The sequence below is a fragment of the Pezoporus occidentalis genome, unplaced genomic scaffold (assembly GCF_034315485.1).
Source record: "Pezoporus occidentalis ecotype Australia unplaced genomic scaffold, CSIRO_AGI_Poc_V1 ctg28, whole genome shotgun sequence".
NCBI lineage: Eukaryota > Metazoa > Chordata > Aves > Psittaciformes > Psittacidae > Pezoporus > Pezoporus occidentalis.
The window spans coordinates 141,075-157,195 of NW_026914718.1; the positions used below are offsets into that span (position 1 = coordinate 141,075).

At 51.6% G+C, this 16,121-nt stretch overlaps 1 protein-coding gene across 1 annotated transcript; it reads right to left on the reverse strand.

Annotated features, from left to right (window-relative positions):
- Positions 1 to 106: 106 nt before the first annotated feature.
- SLC6A20 (solute carrier family 6 member 20) lies at positions 107 to 15,866 on the reverse strand. The gene is made up of 11 exons (XM_062625315.1): positions 15,650 to 15,866; positions 11,605 to 11,745; positions 10,357 to 10,448; positions 9,514 to 9,741; positions 8,157 to 8,267; positions 7,303 to 7,544; positions 5,315 to 5,477; positions 4,683 to 4,887; positions 3,369 to 3,528; positions 2,253 to 2,418; positions 107 to 1,206 (listed from the first exon to the last, which is right to left on the reverse strand). Exons 1-11 carry the CDS (start codon positions 15,768 to 15,770, stop codon positions 1,057 to 1,059), a joined length of 1,779 nt encoding a protein of 592 aa, XP_062481299.1. The 5' UTR covers positions 15,771 to 15,866; the 3' UTR covers positions 107 to 1,056.
- Between the last annotated feature and the right edge of the window lie 255 nt (positions 15,867 to 16,121).

A 16,121-nucleotide genomic window follows, 5' to 3' on the forward strand; every position in this document is an offset into this window, starting at 1 on the left:
TCTTTAGTAAGGCATTTGCCATCCTCTAATGGTTACATCATTAAGACACTATATTAAGAACCCACATCCCGTGAGTGTCTCTAATGTTGTTCTTCAGAGTAACCTCTTTAAAGTTCACAGCTATAATTTTACTGGGTTTTTATTGCATGAAGCTTACAATTTAAACATGTTGCTTTCTTTATAAAATGGTCACATAGGGAAATGAACCAGGTCTATGGAACAGCTGGATCACTACAGCTCACGATTAGAGTATATCTGGGCATGAACATTGGCAAAGCTAATCCTACTTTTGTTTGGTGGGGCTCGTAAAGCAGCTTTAGCACAGATTTCTTCCAGTGTACTTAAAGTGCATCCCTAGAAAATACAAAGTACAGCACAGCGCACAATTGCATACTGGAATTGGAAGATTACTACTTCTGGAGGTGAGAGAACTGCAGCTCATGAATATGTATGAATATCTATGTGTATATATGTACATATAAACTGCTTTGCTGGACACAAGTAACAAAGAAGCAGTTTTAGCCACACTTATCTCCAGTACCGTCCTGTTGACTTCTCCCTTGGAGGAGAGGGATTGTCACATTCACATTGCAAGACTTCAGCAGTTGCATCTGTTGATTGAAAACATGTCATTCCAAATGACATGCGTGCTTAGGAGTGGCTTTCCGGAATAGTAAGGGTCTTTGCTGGTGCAGGAGCATGCTTAGTTGGTTGCTCATGTTTCCCCATAGGCAGTGTTACAACAGAGGGAAAGAACTACCTAACCTTGTATAGTGGGTTGATGTGCTGGTTAATTTGGGCTAGCATTTTGTGAGCTGCTCTCATGTTTTCCCCTCTCTCACAGAGGCCTTTTTTAAAAGCTTCATCTTGTTACAGAAGAGCTCTTTGTTTTTCCAGACCACCGTGGAACCTCCTAAGAGCACTTTTTGGTCAATATAGCACCCACATTCTCAACTCTAGAAATAGCTGCTACAAATAATGGTTGCTGCTGTCTTCCAGAAGTGCCCATCCGCCGGCGATGGGGGTAAAGGTCTTCCCAAATCCAGCTGTGGGCATTCAGGCAGTGGTTGAAACGCTTTCCCTCTTCAGTCTCTTCCTTATAAATGTTACTAGTGCCCCTAGGGGGATGCACATGATGGATGATGCCACCAGCAGCCCGATCATGGCCAGGGCATAGCCTGGGTAGTCCTTTGTCACCAGCTGCCCCTGCAAGGGAGAGAAGCAGAGTTGGATTTGGGGTTATTCTGTCAGTGTCCTGGAGCAGGGTCTGGAGCAAAGCTGTGAGTGTGTATCGAAACAGGACACCCACAGAGACCAGCGCTGCCCTCAGTACTTTTCTTTGTCCAACCCTACAAGCTTAAAATTAACAAAACCAGAGCTGCTGACAGAAATACTGAGGAAAACTTAATTTATCCAAGCTGTGGGAAAGAGGAGATTTGGGCTTGATTGATTTTTCTTAATGAGGTGGCTTGGTCCTAACCTCTGTCAGGTCTCTGTGTTCCTCTCCTGGAGCCTGGGGCTCATGCTGACACCCAGTCACCAGGCCAGGACTACCACAGGTCCCAGGAAAACGGGTCTTAATTTGTGTGTGCTAGGAACGTTACCAGAAAAGATTATGAAAACAGTGATTACTTACCCAGTTGTAATTCACTGTGATAAATACACAGCTCAGCATTCATAGAATCACAGACTGGTTTGGGTTGGAAAGGACCTCAGGATCATCCAGTTCCAACCCCCTGCCATGGGCAGGGACACCTTCCGCTAGAGCAGGTTGCTCCAAGCCCCTGTGGACAGCGCCTCAGCACCCTCACAGGGAAGAACTTGTACTGAAGCGTTTTGTGAAGAAAAATGTGTATGGTAATTATGCAAACAATAATAATTAGTATGAATAATTATTATTTCTTCCAGCAGCAGCTCAGGTCTGTTAAAACGCCACTCATTTTGTTCAAAATACTGTACTTTGAAAATAATCTTTCTGTTTATAGTTTTAAGATGGTATTTGGGTCTTCAACATTAACAAAACATTGCTGTTTCAAAGGTACACTTAAGACTCAAGAGGGGAATGACTGCATTTTACACAATCATTGCACTCGGTCACGTTTTCCTTTCCACAACATTAAGGCATGGCCCCGGCTCCAGCTTCCCCCCTTCAGGAGGCAGTTTTGTAGAACAATGTAGTATTAAGGAAGGCTCAGTTCCCTGCAGGAATTAAGGGAAGTTTAAAAACAACCCCTAACCCAAAACTGTTTTACCTGTGTGGCATCCCATGCTTGGTATTGCAGCGTTCCTGTGAGGATATAGTCGGTGAGGTAGAATATAAATAGGCTTATAATTAGCAAAGGGCTGGCAAAAGCCCACATAAGTTTCCAGTACCAGTTGAGTTTGCGTCCAATCATGGTGTAAAGATCCTTCTCAAACCTGTGTGTAAGGAGAAACCAGCAATAAGCACATGTTGAGAACAGCTGCACGTGTTCAGTCCATACCTTGATCTGGGTTACTGCAAAGCCACCTACAGAATTAAATAGGTAAGATGGGAAAGGGGAGGGCAGTTGACCCTAAAAGTAAGGAGCAGAGAGGTATTGTTCTTCAAGTGGGGTCATAGAGTGAGAATGAAATCAAGTAAGAGAGCAAGGCTTCCAAGAGGATCCCGAACTGAGGAAGAGTAGATAGATACAGGTACAGCAGGAAAAGTCCTGGAGTCCAAGTTCAGACCATTACTGATGTAAGGAAATGGAGAAAAGCAATGATGCTTCAGTGCTGTGCAGAAGACACCGCTCATCTTGGTGTAGCTGAGTTGTTCTCACCACTGTTCCTCTACAGTCCCTGAGGAAGATGCTGGGGATGGTACCTAAAGCCACATAGGAAGCCTTGGATCCACCTCACAGGCGTTGAACTCATCAAGGCTGGAATACCAATGTAGGTGCCAGTCTGCTAGCACCGTACGTGTGCAAACAATGCAAATGCCACAGCATTTCCCTTTAGGTGCCCTGAGCACAAACACCTCTGCTGCTTAAAACCTTCCTGGTGCTGAATCTTGCTTCTACCCACAAGGGCTGCCCTGGGAAATGTGTGGATCTTTGAAAGCAGGCCTGCCAGCACTGTGCTCTCACTGAATCACTGTGAAAGGAGGAGCACCTTTGGCAGAAGGTGCTCTTGAGACCAAAGATGAGAGCAGGGAGCCGTATGTACGGCTTGGACACCACACGGCCCTGAACCCCAGGCGCTGGAAGGGGACTGCAGGACAGGGGAGACCCCATCACCTTGCAGATACCACACGCAGCAGAAACATCTCACCCCAGGAGGTGTTTATTCTGTGTTCACTCCCCCAGCTAGCCCACTGTGAAGAAAGGAGGGTTCAAGCTCTTTACCTTCTTATCCCATAGATGTAACACACCGCGATGGTTTCTACCAGCACGATGAGCAGCAGTGAGAGGGTGGCTGCGTAGTCATTGAATATGTCAAACCAGTAATTCCCAGCCTCCATGGTGAAGATGAGGCCAATCACACAGTTAATGAAACACACAGCACCTGCGTGGGGCAAACAGGGACCCTGCTGTTACACCTGGAAAACCAAAGCTCATGGGATTTCTGGTGATTCCTGTTGGGAAGGAGCTTTCTGAGAGGAGAAAGTGATTATTTTTCCCTTTGGAAAGGCCCATCTCTGTGTGTGTGGCTCTGCTGGTGTGTCCTTAAACTGTTGCTCTTCAGAGCTGCAGTCACAGCACATCACCACAACAGGGTCAAGACAACAGTCTTGGCTACAGCCTTGTCATATGAAGAGCAAGTCCAGAGGAGGCCACGAGGATGCTCAGGGGCTGCAGCACCTCCCGTATGGAGACAGGCTGAGAACATTGGGGCTGTTCAGCCTGGGGAAGAGAAGCTGCGTGGAGACCTCAGAGCAGCTTCCAGTATCTGAAGGGGGCCTATAGGGATGCTGGGGAGGGACTCTTCATTAGGGACTATAGTGATAGGACAAGGGGTAACGGGTTAAAACTTAAACAGGGGAAGTTTAGATTGGATATAAGGAAGAAGTTCTTTCTTGTTAGGGTGGTGAGGCACTGGAATAGGTTGCCCAGGGAGGCTGTGAATGCTCCATCCCTGGCAGTGTTCAAGACGAGGTTGGACGAGGCTTTGGGTGAGATGGTTTAGTGTGAGGTGTCCCTGCCCATGGCAGGGGGGTTGGAACTGGATGATCTAAAGGTCCTTTCCAACCCTAACTATTCTATGATTATTCTATGATTTCCAACCCAAGCCAGTCTGGGATTCTATGTACATGAAGCATCTGCTGTTACTGCTGGGCATCCAGCTGAAAGAAGTTTTCAGGTGGGACAACTGATTTCCATGCCTGAATAGGAGTGTTTATCAGTTTTGGTCGAAGGCTGAGGTGGCTCACAGTTGGGGTACTGGAGATGTGACTCTCAGTCACTCAGTGCAGTGTCCTGCCCCTTTGGCTGCCACTGGTCAGTAGACATCAGTCTGAGGGAGCTGGGGTGTGCAAACACAGCCATGATTGCCCTGGGCACTGTTCTTTGAGAGCTCCCAAGGGAAGGTGCTGTCCAGGCTGGGCAGCATGTTTGGTGTTCCCTGCTCCACCTGATGTCAAAGAGGAGCCCTCAACAGCAGCGGGACAGCAAAGCTGTGCTCTCACTGGTGGCCTGCACTGTGCCACAGTGAGCACTCACCTGAGATGACCTCCTTGGGGAAGCGGGTGGCAATGGCCCTGCTGTCGGTGAGCGGTGTGAGGATAGCAGCTGTGTTTCCCAGCATGCTCCCGATGCCCAGCATCAGCAGCATGACAAAGTAGAGCACAGAGTACAGCTGGGGCACCTCCATGTTCTTGATGGCTTCGGAATAGACGATAAACGCCAGCCCCGTCCCTTGGACAGCCTGATGGTGAGAAGGGGACAAGGAGTGAGTTATGGGCAGCTCCTCAGCTCCATAAAGGACATAACAATAGGGACATAAGAGACTGACCCTGTGCCACAGCAAAATCCACCCATGGTGGTCTTTTGCACAGCAGAGGGAGATGAGATCTGTGCTGGTTTAATCACAATGCATGGAAATGGTGTCATGTTGCTCTCAGCATCCACCCCAAACCTTCGTGTCCTGCCCTGTCCCTCAGCCAGAGCCAGCAGGACAGCACTGACACCCAGCTCCATGGCTAATGACCCAAGTGAGCCCCTTACTGGGCTGAGCCAGTGCCCCCTTGTCCCATCCCATCCTGAGGCGTGGGAATGAGCCCCTCCACAGCTCCTAGCCTCACGTGGGGCTGCCTGGGCTGGGTGTGAGGACAGGAGCGGGTGACCTGACTCACCGTATCTAGTTCAGCTTCCAGGCTGCAGTTCTTAAGCTGTGGTGATAACTGGGCATATTCCCTTGGGTACGTGGCCATGAGGTAGTCTTTCATCTCACTGAGGTTGTCTGCTGTCAAAGAGCCTTCCTCCAGGTCAAAAGTGTTCAGCAGCAGCAGGATCACCCTGGGAAAGATCACGGGAATTTAATCCTGGCTTACGGGCCAAGGGATGAAATTGAGGTTGGTTTTACATCCCCTTCTCCGTGAGCCCCATCCCTATGGGATACTCTGCCAGCCCCAGGGCTCCGGTCTCCCTGGGTGGGAGCATCGTGTTGGCACATGAGTGACTTTGTGTTCATCTCTGCTTCAGAATGAGCAGCTCCTGCACCCACGCTGCTGCTCCCAGGCAGGTATTTTGGGTGCTGATCAGTAGCTCTTCCCCTTTGACCTCACACGAGCTTTTTGGCAGCAAGCAGGGATCAGCAGCTCCATTTCCTCTCTGATCAGCAGATAGATTGAAAGCCATCAAAATAGGAGTAAGAGTGTAATTGCTGCTGTGCTAGGCTGTGAGTGAGAGCTTGCTGCCTCAGGGCTTGACCCTGCAGGCTCTGGGCACCTGCAGAGTGTCACTGCCAAGGAGGCTGGGCTCCTGGCACAGGGCTTAGCCTTAAGGGAAGGATCTGAGCATCTCCATGTTTTATTAATCAGCCCGCAGCCCCCACCAGAGCATATACCAGGACCAGGTAAACTGTGCCCAGCAAACTGTGGTGCTTCATCCCCCCACTCTCTCCTGGACCCCTCTGCTTCCCCAAGAATTCCCATTAGCCTTTGCATAAATCCATGGAGTTGGATGTCTGGGCACCCCCTGACCATTAACTCTAATCACATAAGAAAGGCAGGAAGGACCATGCAGGTAACAGGAAGGCCTGGACACTCCCTTAGCATATCAGCTCTTTGGAGGTGGTAAATCATTCCCAACAAAGACATTATACCAGGATGAAAATTTACACTGACTAAAGGCAATCAGCTCACCCTCTATAAACACTGGTGCCAAGAGAGCCCCTTTGAGCTCTTCTGGACTGTGGGACACCTCTCAGAGCCCCTAAACCCTCAAAGTTTATGACATGGGGGGATTATCTGCCTGGGCCATTATTGCTGCTCACTGGTCCTCAAACCTTTGCCCCTTGAGAGTGCTGAGAAAGCTGATATGAGTATACTATTAGTAATATAATACTATGGTAATACCTGTAATACTACTTGTCAGTGCACCCAAGGGCACTCTTTAACATCTATACATCTGTATATCCACACATCTCCATCTGTATTGTGTTAGTTTAGATACTTAAGCGTAAGTGCATGTACGTTAGCTTCAATACTCAAGTGTTTTAGAAACCTTGTGATTCATTTTAACAACACAGACTTCTATTAAATTGCATTTGTCATCCCTTAGACGTAAACCATTGGCCAAGTCTGATACCAAGTCTAAATCCAGCCAAGGCAAGGGAGGCTCGTCTGAACCTTGTGACTCAACAGGAAGGTCTCCCTTATTCCTTTGTACCTTCAGTTTCTATACACATTACTTCAATTCCACTCTGTGTAAATCACTTTAATCCTGTATAAACCATTACCAATCCAGACATGATCTCATCTTGAGTGGAACGGAGTGGACCTTGCCATTGAGTTCTGTTGAATCACACACTTAGAAATTTCCATTAAGATCACCTCTGTTGCTGTCTCTGACAGTGATTCCTTTAGCCATCCTACACACTCAGTTCCACAACACAAACTCACCCTCTTGACCTGGTGCAACCGGGTGTCAAAAGTCAGGCTGCCTCTGAGCTTTCATCTCAGCCTCCATCACTTTAACTAGCGCCATTAGCTTTATTAGAGCAGTATCGGGTGCTCTCGGGGCAGCGCTGCCAGCGCTCCACGCTGTTATTTATTTACCTCCCCTCTCCCCTTCCGCTTGCCCAGCTGGGGTGGAAAACAAGCGGAGTGCCAGGACTTACTTGTTCAGGCAGCTCTCGTAGTTGAAGGTTGCCTTGAAGCCGTAGATGGAGAAGGTGACGATGCTGGCGAAGATGGAGGTGGCGCTGTTGATGAGCGAGACGATGATGGCGTGCCGCTCGCAGTTGTTGCTGGGCTCGTTGTAGCTGGCGAAGGCGATGAGGCTGCCGAAGCCCAGCCCCAGAGAGAAGAAGATCTGCGTGGCAGCACTGATCCATGCCTTGGGGTTCGACAGCTGCTCCAGCTGCAAAGGCAGATGTGCGGAGCAGGAGTGTGGGGCTGCACACGGATGCCCGGCACTGCTCCTTCCAGCCTTCAGGGGTAGGGATGGGCCCCCTCGTGTACCTGTTTTAGCTCAGAGGTGGGATTTGGGGTGGAGGGTTACTGCTCAGTCTGACAGTAATCCACTACAGATTATAGAATCATACAATCATAGAGTGGTTTGGGTTGGAAAGGATCTTAAGATCATCCAGTTCGAACCCGCTGCCATGGGTTGGAACCTCACCCTAGACCATGTCACCCAAAGCTCTATCCATCGTGGCCTTGAACACTGCCAGGGATGGGGCATTTCCCACTTCTTTAGGCAACCGGTCCCAGCGCCTCAGCACCCTCATGGGGAAGAACTTCTGCCTTATGTTGATGGGCAGATCTTTTGGGGCAGGAAAAAGCAAGCAGCTTATGGGCACTGTGTCAGAACAGCCTTCAGCCATTCCCATTCGGGGTTTCCAGCTGCCTGACCTAAGCTACTGCTGCAAACATTTGATCCAAGCACAAGCAGCAGCACCACCTTTTAAAAACCCTACAAGTTTGGTAACAAATAGCATTTCCTGACCAGTTCAGTACAGATTTTGCGTACCTTTGGTGTGAACATGTAGACGAGCCCGTTCACAGCTCCATGAAGGGTTAATCCTCGGATGAGGTATATGATGAGAACGCAGTATGGCAAGGAGGCTGTTACATAGACAACCTGGGGGAAGGAGGAGAAACACCTTGGTCTTAAGATTACATAAAACAGAGCTCATCTGCTATGGTCAGTCTCAGACCTCCTAGAAGGTCAGAATCAAACTCGAATGAAACTCTTTTAACTCAGATGTGAGAAAGACTCTAACTTCATGTAACCCAGATGGGGGTGGAATTAAATCCTTCCGTTGACTTCCATGAGCTTTTGGTCACCCCCTGGAGTTGAATTTAAGTGTTCAATTTCCATGTTGGAAAAAGCCACTTGCAAAACAAAAAAGGGAGAATCCCATCGCCTTCTCTTTGCTGGGATGTGCCCCAAGGGCTCACCCAAAACCATACATAGAACCTACCTAAAACCCATTAAAATTTACTGCCCAAACCCACTGCTGCTCCTGCAGGAGGGAGGCAGGGGTAGCCCCTGCCTTCGTGCTGCTGTTTCAATGCTCCTTGGCTGTTTTTCTTGCCCCAGGGCTGCAGCAGGTTTCAGAGGTTGCTCCGAGTTTACAGGCTCCTGGTTCCTGTGCTTGCCTAAGACGATTTGGGGATTACAGCCCTCAGCTCGCTGCTTAGTGCAGGCTCAGCCAGGACATTGCTTCCTCCCCCCCTTCCTCATAACCTCTGCTGTGAATAAAAAGTGAATGGTAGATGTCTTCTTCTTATTGCAGACTGAGCAGGAGACGTCTCCTGCCACTGCCGCAGCACTGCTGTGCTGGGTGGCTTTCTGCAGGGCCAGCAGCTCGGTGGCTGGGTTTGGAGCAGGGGTGGCTGCATTCAAAGGACTTTTCTGGGTTATTTATATCAACATCACTCAGTGTTTCGGTTGAACCTTCTTCAGTTGCAACTTAACAGAGCGGCAGAGGCAGTGGGGCTGGGGGAGATGCCATAACGCTGGGTAACAGCCACTCATTTATCCTCCCCATGTCATAGAATCACAGGCTGGTTTGGGGTGGAAGGGACCTTAAAGCTCCTCCAGTTCCAACCTCCTGCCATGGGCAGGGACACCTCACACCAGACCAGGTTTCTCCAAGCCCCTGTGTCCAACCTGGCCTTGAACACTGCCAGGGATGGGGCAGCCACAGCTTCTCTGGGCACCCTGTGCCAGCACCTCAGCACCCTCACAGGGAAGAGCTTCTGCCTTAGATCTAACCTGAACTTCCCCTGTTTCAGTTTGAACCCATCACCTCTTGTCCTATCGCTACAGTCCCTGATGCAGAGTCCCTGTGGGGCTCGGCAGGGCTGTGCCCAGTTCTCACCTTGCCGGTGGACGCGGTGCCACGGAGGATGCAGAGGTAGACCACGAGCCAGGCCAGCGTCAGGCAGAGCGCCTGCTCCCACTGCACGCTGCCGCTGGCCTCCAGCGATGGGGAGATGTTCAGGGTCTGCCGGTACCAGAAGTACTGGGTGGGCGACGTCTTCTCGCACTCCTCCTCGTAGCCGGTGCGGTTGCGGTTCAGGGGGCAGGTAGCCCATGGCAGGGGGTCCTGGGAGGGAGGGACAGGGAGGAAGAGCTCCTGCTGTCAGCACACAGGGAGAACCGGGGTGCCAACGAGGGTGAAGGTGAGGGGGGCTTCCTGCCCAGGGCTTGCTCATGTCCACATTGTGCTGCCTGGGGCTCGGGATGGACCTCTCTCTACAAGGGAGACATTGAGGTGCTGCAGCCTCTGCTCCCAAGGCCTGCCATGACCCTCTTCCCTGGGGATGATGGCCTCCTCCCTCAGGACTGAGCCTTTCTGATGCTCTAACCCGGGAGTGACTCTCCCCCAGGGCCAACCGTCTCCCCTGCCTTCAGACAGACCCATCCCATGGTGCTGGACACCATGGCCACCAAGGCACATGCAAGCAAGCCGTTATGGGACTGCCCCTGACCTGCGTTTCATGGTGAGGAGAAGACACCCCAATGCCCCCAGGGAGGCCCTGAAGGGGACACCATGGCCTCACTTTTCCCTCCGGAGAAGCCCTGGGAGGGTTTCTGAAGCTTTTAGGCCCCCCATTCCCAGCTGACAAAGGTGCCATGCAACAGCCAGCACCAATGCAAAGCCACCATGACCCTCTGTGGCCATGGCAAGGCCAAGCCCTGCTGCCAGGAGCCCACTCACCTGGAAGGAGTGGAAGAGGTACCAGAAGGCCCAGGCATTTATCACATTGTAGTACATGGAGAGGAAGAAGGAGACGACAACGCTGGCAACACCTGCGGGCACAGAGGAAGGCGCTTGGTCAATGGCAACACCCCAAAACAGGTTGTGGGGCCAGGGCCCCATAACAGTGGCCGTGGGGGGGATTTCCTGTGTACGGGGCAGGCCCCCACTGCTGCAGCTACCTCCTGCTCCCCTCAGAGCCATCCTGCCCTGGATTTTACCCTTCAGCCCCGCTGGGGTGAATATTGAATATAGCCTTAAAAATGTGCGTTGAAGCCAATTAATGATAGTTTGGGTTATCAGGGTAATTTAATAACATCATAACGTAGCTAAGAGTGGGCTACGGGAGAGACATTGAGGTGCTGGAGCGGGGCCAGAGAAGGGCAACGGAGCTGGTGCAGGGCCTGGAGCACAAGTGTGATGGGGAACGGCTGAGGGACCTGGGGGGGTTCAGTCTGGAGAAGAGAAGGCTCAGGGGGACCTGATTGCTCCCTACAACTGCCTGACAGGAGGTTGGAGCCAGGAGGGGCTGGGCTCTGCTCCCAGGGAACAAGGGATGGGGACAAGAGGAAACGGCCTCAAGCTGCACCAGGGCAGGTTTAGATGGAGCTGAGGAACAATTCCTTCCCCAGAGGGTGCTCAGGCATTGGACCAGGCTGCCCAGGGCAGGGCTGCAGTCACCGTCCCTGCAAGTGTTCACACAGCGTGGAGACGAGGCCTCAGTGCCATGGGTTAGTGGTGGCCTTGGAGTGCTGGGAACGGTTGGACTGGGTGAGCTTAAAGGGCTTTTCCAGCCTGGTTGACTCCACGATCAGTAAATGATAGGCAAAGGCAGGAAATCAAGGTAACAGTTTGTTCACGCAGTGTGGAGCTTATTGGGAAGATGCTCCTGGGTTCAAAGCCCAGTGCAGGCAGCCCCAGCGGCTGATTTCAGTGCTGGCTTCACACGGTGACTGAGGGCAGGGGGAGTCACACCTCCGAGTGCAGGGACCCTGCACAGTGGGTTGGGGTCTGGCCCCAGTGCCCCACAAGGGACAGGGGAAACGTGTTGCAGGAGGTGTGTGGAGAAACGCTTTGCTCAGCCTGGGGATACCCAGTGAAACCCCAGCTCCCGCCTGGTTTCTCTCTGCAGGGTAAAGCTCTCCTCCACCCAAACCCCACCCGCCTGCCCCATGCATTGACAGCTCAAGATGAAAACCGAGCACGTACCGACACCGCAGAGGTAGGGGCTTATGATTTTCCAGGCACCGATGCTGCCCTGCCGCATGCGCTGCCCCACAGCCAGCTCCAAGTAGAGCAGCGGCATCCCCTCGGCGATCAGCATGATGAAATAGGGGATCAGGAAACCTCCTGCAGGGAAAACCCAAGAGATGGCACTGAGGAGATGGGCAGCAGAATAACACCATCACCACTGGTGGTCGCGGAGCTGGCTGGGAACGGGTCCTGCCCCGCACCCTGTGTATGGAGGGAATGGATCAGCCCAGCTCGACCCCATCTCACCAGTGGGGTCCCACAGCCGGTGGGCACTGGGCATGGGGAATGTGCCACGGCCCTTGGCAGAGCTGGGGTTTCTGCTGTTAAAGTGTGCGTGGCAGCGCTGCCCCGATGCTTTGCTTTGAGCAATGCTGGGGGCTGGGGCTGTTAAAGGGTAACTGACTGCGGCCGGCCCTTGTGAAAGACAGGGGCGGAAAGAGGCCGAGGGAAAGATTTACTTTGTGCTTGGCCAAAGCACTCAATGGAAAAGTAACAGCGAAGCGCGTGTGGAATGGAGAGGTTTGAGTAACCACTGATGTCTGTCCTGGCTTAAAAACACCCCAAACCGACCCAAACCCCCCAAACGAACCCAAAACACCCCCACCCCTTCCCCATACTGAGCCCGTGAAGGCTTTCCCCCAAAGGTCCTGCCTGCACACAGCCTTCTCCCACCCTGTGCCTGCTCAGCCCTGCACAGAGAGCCACAGGGATGCTCCTGTGGAAGGGAAGCAGCGGGAACGGGCAGACTGGTGGTGAGGGAGCGGGAAGGACCTTCCCTCGTGGCCATCAGGATGCGCTTTAGCTGGCACAGAAAAGAAACCCTTGTCCTGGACTCGGGGCTCCCTTCAGCACGCGCTGCTGACTGAGGCGAACCTGGGATTGTCACGGAGCCTTTCCTGTTCCCCTGCTTGCAGCCAGCCAGAGATATTGACGTAAACATCTCTTATTTAGGGTTTAATCTGCGGCATTAACATTCCTGGCCACGGGCTCTGTGCAGCGCCGGCAGTGTCTGGGGCGAGGGACTGGGAATAAACACTGGGCAATAATCCTGTTTATTCTGGGAATTAACTTCCCCCCTCCTGGCTCCCCGTTATTAACAACCCCTTTGTTACTCGGTTAGGTAACTTCCTGTGCCGCAAGGGAGCTCTCGGGGGGTTAAGAGCTCGCACAACCCCTCTGTCCTGGCCGGGAGCGAGCTGCCCTGGCAGCCACCAAAGGGAGTCTTGCCGTGTACCATGGGGGGGGTCAGAGTTAGGCCCTCCCAGCAGTGCTGCCACATGTACAGAGTTGGCTTTGCCACCTCGCAAGAAGTGCCTTCAGGCTTGTTCTTCACCCCAGCATCCCCCTGCATCGAGGAGGGCTCAGGATGAAGCCCCTGCCCTTTGCTCTGCATCCTCTTTGCATGCAGATATGGAATCCCAGACTGGTTTGGGTTGGAAGGGACCTTAAGATCATCCAGTTCCAACCCCCTGCCACGGACAGGCACACCTTCCACTAGACCAGGTTGCTCCAAGCCCCGTCCAACCTGGCCTTGAACACTGCCAGGGATGGGGCAGCCACAGCTTCTCTGGGCACCCTGTGCCAGTGCCTCAGCACCCTCACAGGGAAGAATTCATTCCTGATGTCTATTCTAATGGTTAGAGTTGGAAGGGACCTTACAGTTCATCTAGTTCCAAGCCCCCCATCTTCTTCCTGTTACTTTTCCTAAAGGGTAGAACCAAATGCCTCATGTAAGTGCCTCAGGACAGCCATATGGACCAGCTCTTTATCTGCTGTGATCTCCCTGTTCACTTACACCCAGCGTTGCTCCCTATGGTACCAGCCACCTAAAAAAACAGCCCCCAGGCCAGCCCCCTGCAGTTGGCACATGTGGAGTGTGCCCCAGGCCTGGTCAAGGCACTGGGCTTGGCCAGAGGTAGCTTTGCCTCTGCTCAGCATCCTGCCTGATGCCCAGGGGCTTCCTCGCTGAGCACTGCTGAGCACCCACCATGCTGCAAACCCATCCCATTCCAGCCTGGCCCAGCCTGCTCCTGGACAGACTTCACTGCACCTATGAGGTCTGAACCCCCTGCTCTGCTCAGGTCAAGCTCTCTGGAGGGCAGCAGTGAGGAAGAGGTAACGTGCCAGTGAACAGAAAGGCAGGAGGTTGTAAGGTCTGCAAATACCCTGTTTGGGTATCAGCAGTCATAAGGGGCTTATTGCTCTGCTGGGCAGGACAAGGACTGGCTCTGTGCTTTTCCGCAAGGAAGATGCCAAACAAGCAGTTGCTGGCATCCCCGCTAAGCCCAGTGCCAGCTTTTGAGCTCCTGAAATGATGTTTTGTCCTCATGCTTGGAACCCTTTGCAGTGAAAAACAAGAAAAGCAAAGCCTGCTGTCTGTCAGGAGCTTTGGCTTCACGGGAGGGAGAGCTGCTCTCCCCTGGGAACCTAACCAGGGACGATAAAATAGAGGAGGAGCTATCCCTATAAAAAGACGCTGTTCAGAAACCCCTTGGGTTAGTTTACCCTTTTCTTTCCCCGGGTTAATCAAGTGGCCCAGTTTTGGTTACATCACAGACTTTTCACCACTGCTGATGGCCACTAAGCCTAAACCATGCAAAGCCGGCCAGTGCCTGAGTTTTGCTGTCCCTCAGCAGGTCTGCCATGGTGAACCCATGCCGCTGGTGAACCCGTCACCTGCAGTTTGGCTGTGTACAGAAACACTTGCATTTTAAGCTTTGTGGTGGGGTTCACTGCGGGACGTGAAGTCTTCACCCTCAAAAGCCTCTATGTAGAGGAATAAGACGCCTGGAATTGCATCATGGCTATCATTTCTGCTCTCTGAACCATCTAAGAAGGGTTCACCCACTGTAGCATCTAGCTTCTACTGTAACCTCACCCACTGTTAACCTGGCTTTTCCTGACCAGATCCCACAGAACAGCTCTGATGCAGTCCCAGTGCTGGCTTTTCCAAACCCAGCATGACCCAACCCCTACTACCACATGTGCGTTCAGAAGGAAGCTACAAGCCAACAAAACAAGCCCAAAGCACTTAAACAACTCAGCGTGCTCCCTCCTGGAAGGAAGAAAAGGCAGAAGCAGACCAAAAGCAAACGAGCAGATGCTCATCATGTCACTTAACGCACGACTGAGATGGGTCCGACACTGTGGCAACAGATGCAATGTGAGAAGCAGTAGATAACTGGGCTGCCTCATAAAGGGAGGCTCTTTATGAGGCTCCTTCAAAACATGAGTATGAAGCAGTGGTAGCTGTGTGCTAGAAGAGGTTATTAGCGTTGGTGTTTAGTTAATCTAATTAACTGACTTTTGGTTTCTAAGGAAGGACATCTCTGGCTGCTGTATGATACAGACATCATCTCTCTTCCATTTGGATCTAGGAGAAAGATAAACATCCAAAGAGCTTTCCTTTTGGAGCCCCAACAAAATTATCCTTTGTTTTCAATGCTTCCCAGGAGCCATTAGCCGTGGAACTCCTGTTGATTAAGGAGTTTCAGCCAAGTTCAAGGCAGATTTGCAGCCAAGTTATCGCCTCCTGAATGAAGGCTTTGTATAAGACAACACAGTCATGACAGAATCAAAATGATAAACCCGTTCCTTAAGTTAAATCAGTGTAAGCATCTCCCCTTCCCAATATGTTCCAAGTGCCCACACGTGAAGTACAAGGGACTGAACTAGTTTCTGATGCCTTCAGGGGGGTTCAATGGGGCAAGAAAGCATGAAATCAATACCATGTGGTCCCACATCTCTCATTCTACCTAGAAAACACAGGCCTTCCCACTTCATTGCACTTCTAGGAAACGAGTGTTGCTGTGTTGGGCTGGATCTCTTACGCTAGATAATAGCTAAAACAAAGCAGCAATAGAAGAGATTGCACACCAGCAAAAAGCCTGACCTCCTCCTCTGCCAAGTGGATAGGATGTTAGCACAGACAGCATCCATTGGGATTTAAAGCTTGCCACACTCTGTCTGAAGGGAAGCAAGAAGCATAAACCACACTCACCTCCTCCATACATCTGACATAAGTATGGAAACCTCCACACGTTTCCCAGCCCCACAGCGTAGGAAATGCAGGCAAAAACAAACTGCAGGGGATTGTCCCATAGCGGCCGGGATTTCTCCATTGCCCGCTTGCAGGCAGAGGTTCCAGCCAAGCCTTCCTGCCTTCACTCCTCCAGGTACTCTGCCAGCCCTGCCTCAGACTCCACGCCAGCCCGGCTTGGAGGGGAGGGAAAGGCGGAGGAGCTCTGCTTGCCAATTCCTATCAAGCTTTTTAATTACTAATCTTATTAACAGGCACATACTGAAGTAGGAATGCTGGTAAATAGATTATAGACACACAGAGGGCTATAAAATTGGTACTTTGGGTGAATAGCTGCTTGGGTTTTGACTGGTGTTTCTGGGAAGGATGTGAGCCCAGGGATTTTGATCAACTCACACACCAACTTGACACTGGGAAGCAACAACACTGGGGC

Excerpts from the sequence above, each read along its gene's own strand:
- SLC6A20 (XM_062625315.1), bottom strand. The coding sequence starts at position 15,770 with ATGGAGAAATCCCGGCCGCTATGGGACAATCCCCTGCAGTTTGTTTTT. Across the intron at positions 3,529-4,682 it reads CCCCAAGGAGGTCATCTCAG|GTGCTGTGTGTTTCATTAAC; the intron begins GTGAGTGCTCAC and ends TGCCCCACGCAG. Across the intron at positions 1,207-2,252 it reads AAGCATGGGATGCCACACAG|GGGCAGCTGGTGACAAAGGA; the intron begins GTAAAACAGTTT and ends TCTCCCTTGCAG.